General features: G+C 57.4%; 1 protein-coding gene across 3 annotated transcripts in view; it reads right to left on the bottom strand.

Moving 5' to 3' along the window:
- Positions 1 to 11,029, bottom strand: part of DNAH3 (dynein axonemal heavy chain 3) — a 199,423-nt gene that overhangs the window by 23,745 nt on the left and 164,649 nt on the right. For all 3 annotated transcript variants that reach the window (XM_066275915.1, XM_066275914.1, XM_066275913.1), the window contains 4 exons: positions 8,754 to 8,936; positions 6,602 to 6,800; positions 3,746 to 5,887; positions 1,548 to 1,773 (listed from right to left, as the gene is read on the bottom strand). In XM_066275915.1, the coding sequence (XP_066132012.1) occupies positions 1,548 to 1,773; positions 3,746 to 5,887; positions 6,602 to 6,800; positions 8,754 to 8,936 (2,750 nt within the window). The remainder of the gene's footprint in view (positions 1 to 1,547; positions 1,774 to 3,745; positions 5,888 to 6,601; positions 6,801 to 8,753; positions 8,937 to 11,029) is intronic.

The raw sequence follows: 11,029 nt of genomic DNA, 5'->3' as shown, positions 1-11,029 counted from the left end.
ATTCATGGCTTCCGTAGGCACTTGAGTTCATGACTTTTGGGTTAGGACCACGATACAGAACACCTTAAGGCCTGACCTGTGGTGGCACAGTGGATAAAGCCTCAGCCTGGAACGCTGAGGTCGGCGGTTTGAAACCCTGGACTTGGCCAGTCAAGGCTCATATGGAAGTTGATGCTTCCTGCTTCTCTCTCTCTCTCTCTCAATCTCTCCCCCCCTCTAAAAATGAATAAAAATAAATTCTTAAAAAGAAAACACCTTAAATGTTAGCATGAATCATTATTTTTCATTGATTGGGTCACTGATGGTCAGCAAATCAACTCACCATCCCCACTCAAACGGGAGTCTTGCGAATCGTGGGTCCCCTTAAGCTCTTAACATGAATCTTACCCGAGTCTTACATAAACCGAGTCAACTGTAGCTTTGTCTATTCTTTTTAAATATATATATATATATTTTTAGAGAGGAGAGGGAGAGACAGAGAGAGAGAGAGACAGAGAGAGAGAAGGGGGAGGAGCTGGAAGCATCAACTCCCATATGTGCCTTGACCAGGCAAGCCCAGGGTTTCGAACCGGCGACCTCAGCATTTCCAGGTCGACACTTTATCCACTGCGCCACCACAGGTCAGGCCTCTTTTTAAATATTTTTAAATTTTTTATTTATTTATTTTTTGTGACAGAGACAGAGAGAAAGAGAGATAAGGACAGACAGACAGGAAGGGAGAGAGATGAGAAGCATCAATTCTTTGTTGCAGCACCTTAGTTGTTCATTGACTGCTTTCTCATGTGTGCCTTGACCTGGAAGGGGGGGAGGGGGGACAACAGCCGAGCCAGTGACCCTGTGCTCAAGCTGGCAACCTCAGGGTCTCGAACCTGGGTCCTCTGCCTCCCAAGTCGACACTCTATCCACTGTGCCACCACCTGGTCAGGCAAGACCAACTGTCAGCTTAACGGCAGAACCGTGTCTTGTTCCTCTTTGACTTCCCCGCCCCCAGCACGCTGTCTGCTCCCGCCGGGGTCTAGGGGCCGGCCGGGGTCCAGGGGCAGGCCGGGGTCCAGGGGCCGGCCGGGGTCCAGGGGCAGGTCGGGGTCCAGGGGCCGGCCGGGGTCCAGGGGCAGGCCGGGGTCCAGGGGCCGGCCGGGGTCCAGGGGCAGGTCGGGGTCCAGGGGCCGGCCGGGGTCCAGGGGCCGGCCGGGGTCCAGGGGCAGGCCAGGGTCCAGGGGCAGGCCGGGGTCCAGGGGCAGGTCGGGGTCCAGGGACAGGCCGGGGTCCAGGGGCAGGTCGGGGTCCAGGGGCAGGTCGGGGTCCAGGGACAGGCCGGGGTCCAGGGGCAGGTCGGGGTCCAGGGGCAGGTCGGGGTCCAGGGACAGGCCGGGGTCCAGGGGCAGGTTGGGGTCCAGGGGCCGGTCGGGGTCCAGGGGCCGGCCGGGGTCCAGGGGCAGGCCGGGGTCCAGGGGCAGGTCGGGGTCCAGGGGCCGGCCGGGGTCCAGGGGCAGGCCGGGGTCCAGGGGCCGGCCGGGGTCCAGCGGCCGCATGGGGCAGCGCCTCACCTGAACCTGATGTTGGTGCTCTCGGGAACGACCACCTCCTCACAGAGCTTCTCCAGGGCCGGCATCCAGCTGGTGGCCAGGTGGCAGTTCTGCAGGACGACCCAGGTCCCGTCCTGGATGGCGGCGCGGATCATTTTGGCCGCGATGGGGCCTTGGCCTTGGCCCAGGGATATGATCTGTGTTTTGGGACCTCCCATGCCAAGATCATCAGCAAACTTCAGCAGGCCTGAGACCAGAAAGAAGAAGGAGCTGTTAGGAGAGGACCTGCCAGCTGGGACCTTACGAACAAGGACGTCACAGGAGGAGGGGTCGCAGGAAAACCCTGGGCTCAGAGAGAAACGGGGCTGGATTCCGTCAGTTACAAAATAACCCTCCGGGCAGCTGTAGATTTCTGGTAAGACGGAGAAAAAAGATACTATTGATGCCTCTTTTGCTCTGAATACACAGACACTCTTAATTTAAAAGGAATGACACAAATTTAAAATATATATATCTATCTCAGAGTTTGAAAGAAAGAGAAATTCCCAGGTGACAAAAATAAACAGGGAACTCAAAACGAGAGAGGTGAGCACATAACCAAAGAAGTAGGAAGTGAGTTTTTACAAATGTATTTTACTCGGAAAAAAAGGTGCTTGTACAGTGAAATTTCAAGTAGGTCTCTCTCACTTCTCTCTCCCTCGGAGGCAACAATGTTACTAGGTTTTGTAAATCCTACCAGAGATATTTTAACCATTTCAATCCTACATATATACGATCATACTTATGTGAACTGTAGAATACCACATGCGCTTTTCTTCACATAGAATTTTCCACATCGCTACATTTGTAAAAGCCTCATCCAATCCTTTTTCAAGGTTATATAGTATTTCACCATTGGAAAATGCCATGCTTTATTCAGTTAGTTTAGAGGTTAAAGTTTCTCTGTGGGAGAGGGTGCACTCAAAAGAGGTGAGCTGCTGGAACTGAGTTTCTTTTTTTAAAAACAAAGTTAGGGTACTCGCCCTGGCCGGTTGGTTCAGCAGTAGAGGGTCAGCCCGGTGTGTGCAAGTCCCGGGTTTGATTCCCAGCCAGGGCACTCAGGAGAGGTGCCCATCTGCTTTTCCACCCTCCCCCTCTCCTTCCTCTCTGTCTCTCTCTTCCCTTCCCACAGCCAAGGCTCCACTGAAGCAAAGTTGGCCCCGGGCGCTGAGGATGGCTCCATGGCCTCCGCCTCAGGCGCTAGAATGGCTCTGGTTGTGGCAGAGTGATGCCCCAGATGGGCAGAGCATCGCCCCCTGGTGGGTGTGCTGGGTGGATCTCGGTCGGGCACATGCGGGAGTCTGTCTGACTGCCTCCCCCCCCCCTTCTCATTTCGGAAAAATACAAATAAATAAATAAATAAAGTTAGGGTCCTCAAAGGGCTGCATCTTTGTGTTAAGAAGGCCAGAAATCAGGCCCTAGCAGGTTGGTTTACTCGTAGAGTGTCAACCAGCATATGAGAGTCCCTAGTTCAATTTCTGGTCAGGGCACACAGGAGAAGTGTCCATCTGCTTTTCCACCCCTCCCCCTCTTGCTTCTCTCTCTTTCTTTCTTTCTCTCTCCCCATCCCGCAGCCATGCCTTGATTGGTTTCAACATTGACTAAGTCTCTGAGGATAGCTCAGTTGGTCCGAGCATCGGCCCCAAACGGGGCTTGCCAGGTGGATCCTGGTTGGAGTGCATCCGGGAGTCTATCTCCTCTCCTCTCACTTAAAAAAAAAAAAAAGAAAAAAAAAAAAAATATATATATATATATAAAAGAGGGCGTTTCTGGTTTCTCTTGAAAAATCAGATGATCTGGCTCGCATTACCAGACGGCACATGGCGTGGACACTGAGCAGGACCCAGCCCCTCTGGGTGGGAAAAGAAGTTGTCAGGCGTCCGGCCCCAGCTTGGCCTGTTGACGGCTCGGCCTTTGCGGCCACCTGAGCTGGAGACTCCTGCTGTCGGGCACGCGACTGTCACCCACGCACGCACGCTCTGTCCTTCACACAGCACGCGGCGCCTCACCCAGAGGCGGGGGAAGGTTGGTGCAGAAGAAAAGGTTGGGCCCCTTGCATTAGAAAAAAGCGTCAAGTTGAGGTTTCGCGGGGCCCTTGAGAGGTCGGGGCTCGGTGTGCCCGCCCGGGGTGCCCGCCTGGTGTGCCCGCCCGCCCGCGTCAGATCCGCCTCCGGCCTCACCTGCCATGGGGTCCGCGCCGGGCGACAGCACGAAGATCAGCGGCGTGCAGCAGCTGGAGTCGCCGTAGGAGCCCTGGAGGTCGAAGGTCGGCGCTTCTGCGTAGACGGCGCCCATGTGCTCGGCGATGAACGCCCGCGCGGCCGGGATCACCTTGTCGGCCCGCAGACACCGGAGGACTGCCATCCTCTCCAGCCCCGGGAGGGACTTCCAGGGCCCCGGGAACGGCTCCTCGTGGGGCCGGGCCGCGTCGTAGACCAGCTGCCACGCCCTGGCGTTCCGCTCCACGTGCTCCCGCAGGCCCCTCAGCGTGGGCAGGGCGGAGGCGCGGACCACCTCCCCCCAGGCCTTCTCGGACAGCCACTGGGGCGCCGGGTTGGGGAAGGGGTTGTCCAGGGCCAGGCCGCCGGTCAGGAGGAAGCGCCAGACCTCCTCGTCCACGGCGCCCTGCTCTTTCAGGATGCCGACGGTCAGCAGGAGGGAGAAGAGCAGCTTGTCCTTCTCGAAGAGAGAGCGGCAGACGTTGTTGTAGACGCTGAGGGTGAAGTGCTCGGTGATGGCCCGGAGGCGCTGCTGCAGCTCCTTGCTCCGCCAGCTGTGTGCCAGGGCCTGCCGGTAGAGGCCGAGGAACCAGGCCAGGGAGTACTGGTACATGGGCTCGAGGTGGGCCAGGTCCGAGACGCAGAAGAAGAGGGTGGCCGAGCGCACGGCCACGGGCTGGTAGCCCAGGCGGGTCCGGTCGATCTGCCTCTCCGTGGCCGAGGCCACCTCCTGCTTCTGGGAGATGTCCTCGGACAGCTCCCGGGAGGCGGACAGGACGCGGATGGCCGTCTCGTCCTCCAGGATGTTGCCCTCGGACAGCGAGAGGATCTCCAGGATCCTGTCCTCGATCTCCTTCAGCTGCTGCCTGTTCCGGGCGCCCTCCAGGATCAGCCGGTTCTTCTTCTCCTCCAGCTCGGGCCTCTCCTCGGCGGCCACGAGGCCCAGCAGCTGGTCCTGCAGGCCCAGGGGGGTGATCATGAAGTTGAGCAGGCAGACCTTGACGGCCACCTCGGGCAGGTAGTGCGGGTTGCGCAGCCGGGTGGTGAGGTAGAGCCGGAAGTCGCGGGAGTACTCCAGCACGCTCTCGCCCAGCCGCAGGTACTCCACCCCCTGCTGCCTGAAGGTGGACTTGAGCAGGACCGGCTCGAGGAAGGCGTCCAGCTCCTCGCCCACGTGCTCCAGCAGGACGGGGCTCCCGAGCTGCAGGGCGTTCTCCAGCGCCCGCACGTAGCCGCCGTCCGAGAGCCGGGCCACCGACAGCCGGTTGGCCTTCTCCATGTTCTTGACCCACTTGTTGGCCTGGCCCTGGGGGTCGATCATCAGAGGCCAGCGCCTGGAGTTGGACATGATGATGCCGTTGTCCACGGAGAAGGAGTCGACGGGCAGCCCCGCCATCTGCCAGGCGCGGATCTGGATGGGGTCCCCCAAGGTGCCGCTGAGGCTGAAGTCGCCGGAGCCCGGGATGAGCTGCTGCTGGCAGCGGGCCAGCCACCGCCCCTGGCAGCGGGCCCGGAAGTCCACAGTGAAGGCCCCCAGGTACGCCACCGTGCCCGAGGACAGCAGCACGTCGCCCGTCAGGTGGGTGTAGCGGACGCCCAGCTGCCGGGCGGCCTCCGTCCAGCGGTCCTTCTCCCCGCCGAGGCCGCTGATCAGCTGCTCCGCCCGGAGCAGCTTCTGGGAGCAGACCTCGATGCCCTCCTCCAGGGCCCGCTTCCGGGCCAGCATCTCCTCGAAGTCGCCGTTGAGGACCTGCAGGCGGTCCTCCACCAGCTTCAGCTCCGCCCGCTTGCCGCTCAGCCTCTGCCTCTGGGCGTCCAGCCGGCCCTCCGCCTCCCGCAGCCGCTCCCGCTTGGGGGCCACCACCTTGGCCACGCGGTCGTACACCTCCATGGCCCTCACCCACTTGCACAGGCCCTCGCAGGCGGACGACACGTTCTTGATGACGGCCGGCTGGAAGTCCGGGTGGTCGACGAATCTCTCTCGGATCCGTTTCATGATCGCCGGGGGGATGTTGTCCTTGTCGTACGTCTTCAGACTCTCCAAGAACTTCAGGTCCCCGAGGATCTTTCTGGACAGACCCCAGTAATCTTCTATCATCTTACCTGTTTGAGACAAAGAGACCGGTAATACGAGTATGAAGAGGTTCTGACTGAGACTTAAAGCCTTGTGGTGCTGCCTGACCAGGCGGTGGCGCAGTGGATAGAGCGTCAGACTGGGATGTGGAGGACCCAGGTTCGAGACCATGAGGTCGCCAGATTGAGTGCGGGCTCATCTGGCTTGAGCAAGGGGTCACTGGCTCTGCTGTAGCCCCCCAGTCAAGGCACATATGAGAAAGCAATCAATGAACTAAGGCACCATAGCAAAGAAGTGATGCTTCTCATCTGTTTTCACCTCCATTCCCAATGGGGTCCACAAAACCACCCCCTGGGCTGGAGGTCATTCCCCTGTTTCACGAGTGAGACTGACTTTCCCTGAACTGGACAGGAAGCGGTGAGTGGAGCTCAGACCCAGACCAGGCGTCCTGGTCCACACGGGCTTCCTCTTGGTCATGGTTTGCGGGTCGGGCTTTGGCTCGGCAGGGGGTCACCTCCGGGGCCCTGGCTCCCTGACCGAGAGAAGAGGCAATGGTGCCGGCACACGGAGAGCTCCCTGGTGCACACGCACAGCCCGAGCCTTCCTCGTTTCCTCCGAGACTCTGCACGCACTGCCCACGGGCCCGGGAGGGGGTGGTGGCCTGAGCTCCCTTCCTGCCGGGGAAGAGCATTCACCCGGGCCTCTGGCCGGAGAAGGGGTGCAGGGCGGGGTGGGGGAGTTACCGCTGCCGCCAGGGTCCGGCTTCCGCTCCGGCCTCAGCCCTTTCATGACACAGACGCTCTCCATGACCAGCTTGACGGGCCCCGGGGGGTTCTGCATCGACTTCACCAGCGAGATGTCCGCTGGGTTGAGGGTGTCCAGGGCGGCCAGCGCGGCCTCCAGGGCGGGCATCGCCTCGGCCAGGTCCCCCTCGCACTCGTCCTGCGGGCAGCACAGGGTCAGCGGGGGTCAGAGCCGCCAGGCCGGGCAGCAAGCAGCAGGCAGTGGGCAGCACGGGGTCAGCGGGGGTCAGAGCCGCCGGGCCAGGCAGCGGGCAGCACAGGGTCAGCAGGGGTCAGAGCCGCCGGGCCGGGCAGCGGGCAGCGGGCAGCGGGCCAGGCTCTGCTCCTGGAGAGAAACTGGGCAGTGGGCAGAGGCCCCCACCCGGTGTTCGTTCATTCGCCGGGAAGGCAGGCGCCCCCACCTGGAACTCAGTGTTCAGGGCGGGGGCCACAAGGCCTTTGCAGGGAGGGAGGGGGGCGGGAGGAGGCTGCAGCTTGGCTGCCTTGGACATTGAAGAATTCCTCTGCTCTGTGATCTTAAAAACGAAAATCAGCCCTGGCTGGTTGGCTCAGTGGTAGAGCGTCGGCCTGGCGTGCAGGAGTCCTGGGTTCGATTCCCAGCCAGGGCACACAGGAGAAGCGCCCATTTGCTTCTCCACCCCTCCCCCTCTCCTTCCTCTCTGTCTCTCTCTTCCCCTCCCGCAGCCAAGGCTCCACTGGAGCAGGGATGGCCCGGGCGCTGGGGATGGTTCCATGGCCTCTGCCTCAGGCGCTAGAATGGCTCCAGTTGCATCAAAGCAACACCCCGGATGGGCAGGGCATCGACCCCTGGTGGGCGTGCCGGGTGGATCCCGGTCGGGGCGCATGCAGGAGTCTGACTGCCTCCCCGTTTCCAACTTCAGAAAAATACAAAAAAGAAAAAAAATTAAAAAAAAAAACAAAAAAAACGAAAATCAGGCCTTCGTTTTGTTTGTTGTTAACAAATTCCCAAGAGACGCAGGCAGTGGTGACCTCACAGCCGTTGGTCCAGGATCGGTGGAGAGATGAGGAGGAGGCAGAGGGTTGAGTCCGGGTGGGGAGAGAGTCGGGGGAGGTGAGGGAAGAGTGAGGTGCAGGCGTGGGAGGGGGGCAGGGGTGGGGTGAGCGTCCCTCGCACTGCAGTTCCACAACGACAACGGGAAGGGGTGGGGTGAAGCTCGGGGCGCCAGGGTGGATGTAAGGACGGACTTTGAGAACGAGGCACAAGGAGAGAGGTCGGAGCTGGAGGGGACCTCTGGGAGCAGCAGAGGGATTCCGTCCGTCCGTCCGTCCTTTATGTCAAAGCAAAACCGACACAGTGGAATAAATACATACTATTCCGGCGCTAGAACATGAAGAATGGATCCGTGGGGTAACACAGGGAAAACCTTCACATGGGACGCTGAGGGACAGAGGTCAGACACGCAGCGTCGACCTCGGAACACTGAGGTCACTGGTTCAAAACCCCGGGCTTGCCTGGTCAAGGCACCTACAGGAGTTGATGCTTCCTGCTTCTCCCCCCTTCTCTCTCTTTCTCTCTCCTCTCTCTCTCAAAATGAATAAATAAAATCTAAAAAAAAAAAATGTTTATTCCACCTCTACAACACAGATGGAGGAGAAAGAAGTACCCCATCCGGAGGAAGAACATTCCAGGCACAGGGAAGAGCCGGGACAAGCGCCCTGGGCTGAGAGCGCGCCTCGTGTTTGTGACGGAGCGTCGAGGAGGCCACGAGCAGAGCCGATGAGGGGAAAGCCACCAGAGGTAAGAGTAGATCCTCTTGGGTCTCGAAGGTCTCGACGCTGAGTGAGACCAAGAACATGCCTGAAGAGTGACCATGAAAGTGATCGTGCTTCTCGGAGAGCGGCAGCGGCCAGAAAGACTTGCTTACCGCCTCTGAGCTATGCAACTCGTGGCAAAACCGCCTCCCTTTTCCAAGGCTCAGTTATCTCATCGGCGAGACGGGCATGACCACACAGGTCCTGCTGAACTATGACAGGCCCCCTGGGAGGCACTGTGTGAACCCGGAAAACACCGGCCCCTCCCCTCCCCTCCCCTCCCCTCCCCTCCCCTCCCCCGCCCTCTGGCTCTCTCTACCTTGATGCCCTGAGCGATGGCGGCGGCCGCGTTGGCTTCTTTCTCATCCGCCTGCACCAGGAGCTTCTTGGCATCAGCTTCCATCGTCTCCTCTTCGATTTTCACCATCATCTTGTCAGTCTCCTCGGACGTCTGGATAAGCTGGGGTTGGAGGGCGGTCAGTTCGACCTGCATGAGCGCCACCTAGCAAGGAGACGGGTGTGAGGGGTACAGTGTCAGCGATGTTGGTGCAAAAGAAAAAAAAGGCACAGCCACAGGTGTGAAAACCATTCTCCCACTGAGGATAGGTGCAGAACACTGGTTTATTTATTTATGTTTTTAGCGAGAGAGAGAGAGAGAGAGAGAGAGAGAGAGAGAGAGAAAGGACAGACAGACAGGAAGGGAGAGAGATGAGAAGCATCAATTCTTCGTTGCGGTACCTTAGCTGTTGATTGTTTTCTCATATGTGCCTTGACTGAGGGGCTGCAGCTGAGTGAGTGACCCTTTGCTCAAGCCAGCGACCTTGGGGTTCAAGCCAGTGACCTTGGGCTCTAGCCAGCGACCTTGTATGTGGTCATGTCCATGATCCCATGCTTACGCTGGTGAGTCTGCACTCAAGCCAGCGACCTCAGGGTTTTGAACCTGGGTCCTCTGCGTCCCAGGATGAGGCTGTACGCACTGCGCCACCCCCTGGTCAGGCAGAAAATAGGTTTTTCACATGGGATGTATTTGTTGGCTAGAGTTTACCTTTTTGATCTTTTGCTACTTGTAACTGAGGTCACACTATGTTGTCCTTATGGAGCGCTGTGCTAGGCACTTGATGTTTTTTTTGTTTTGTTTTTTTTTTTGAATTTTTTAAAATTTAATTAATTGTGTTTACATAGATTCTAGGGTCACCCTGAATGCATCCCCCCTCCCCCCATTCCCCTCAACATACCTTGCCCCCCTCCCTACAGCACCCTCCCCCCTTCCCTTCAGGTTTATCCATACATGGTCGCTGGCTAGAGCCCAAGGTCACTGGCTAGAGCCCAAGGTCACTGGCTTGAACCCCAAGGTCGCTGGCTTGAGCAAGGGGTCACTTGCTCAGCTGCAGCCCCCCGGTCAAGGCACATATGAGAAAGCAATCAATGAACAACTAAGGTGCCGCAACGAAGAATTGGTGCTTCTCATATCTCTCTCCCTTCCTGTCTGTCTGTCCTTCTCTCTCTCTCCTATCATCCCCTTTCCCTCTGTCCTCTTTTCCTCTGGTCCCTTTGATCCCTCCTCTGTCTCAATTCCCTTCCTCAGTTCTCATTATTCCTTGGATTTCTCAAATGAGTGAGGTCATATGATATTTTTCTTTCTCTGCCTGGCTTATTTCACTCAACATAATAGTTTCCAGGTCCATCCATGTTGTCACAAAGGTAATATTTCCTTCTTTTTTTATAGCCTCATAGTATTCCATTGTGTATATGTACCACAGCTTTTTAATCCACTCGTCCACTGACGGACACTTGGGCTGTTTCCAGATCTTCACTATTGTGAACAATGCTGCCATAAACATGGGGGTGCATTTCTTTTTTTCACTCGGTGATATGGTGTCCTTGGGATATATTCCTACAAGTGGGATGGCTGGGTCAAAAGGCAGTTCCATTTTTAATTTTTTGAGGAATCTCCATACTGTTTTCCACAGTGGCTGCACCAGTCTGCATTCCCACCAGCAGCGCAGGAGGGTTCCCCTTTCTCCACATCCTCGCCAGCACCTATCGTGTGTTGTTTTGTTAATGAGCGCCATTCTCATTGGTGTGAGGTGATATCTCATTGTGTTTTTTTCTTTTTCTTTTTTTTTTTTTTTTTTACAGAGGCAGAGATAGACAGGGACAGACAAACAGGAACGGAGAGAGATGAGAAGCATCAATCATCAGTTTCTTGCTGCGCGTTGCGACTTCTTAGTTGTTCATTGATTGCTTTCTCATATGTGCCCTGACCGTGGGCCTTCAGCAGACCGAGTAACCCCTTGCTCAAGCCAGTGACCTTGGGTCCAAGCTGGTGAGCTCTCTGCTCAAGCCAGATGAGCCCGCACTCAAGCTGGCGACCTCGGGGTCTCAAACCTGGGTCCTTCCGCTTCCCAGTCCGACGCTCTATCCACTGCGCCACCACCTGGTCAGGCTCATTGTGGTTTTAATTTGCATTTCTCTGATGATTAGTGATGTTGAGCATTTTTTCATCTGTCTATTGGCCATGTGTGTGTCCTCTGTGGAGAACGTTTAATGATACATTTAACCTTTTTTTAAAAAAAGGTATTTCTCCTGTTGAGT

The sequence above is a fragment of the Saccopteryx bilineata genome, chromosome 4, assembly GCF_036850765.1.
Source record: "Saccopteryx bilineata isolate mSacBil1 chromosome 4, mSacBil1_pri_phased_curated, whole genome shotgun sequence".
Lineage (NCBI taxonomy): Eukaryota > Metazoa > Chordata > Mammalia > Chiroptera > Emballonuridae > Saccopteryx > Saccopteryx bilineata.
This window is presented reverse-complemented; position numbering and strand designations above follow the sequence as displayed.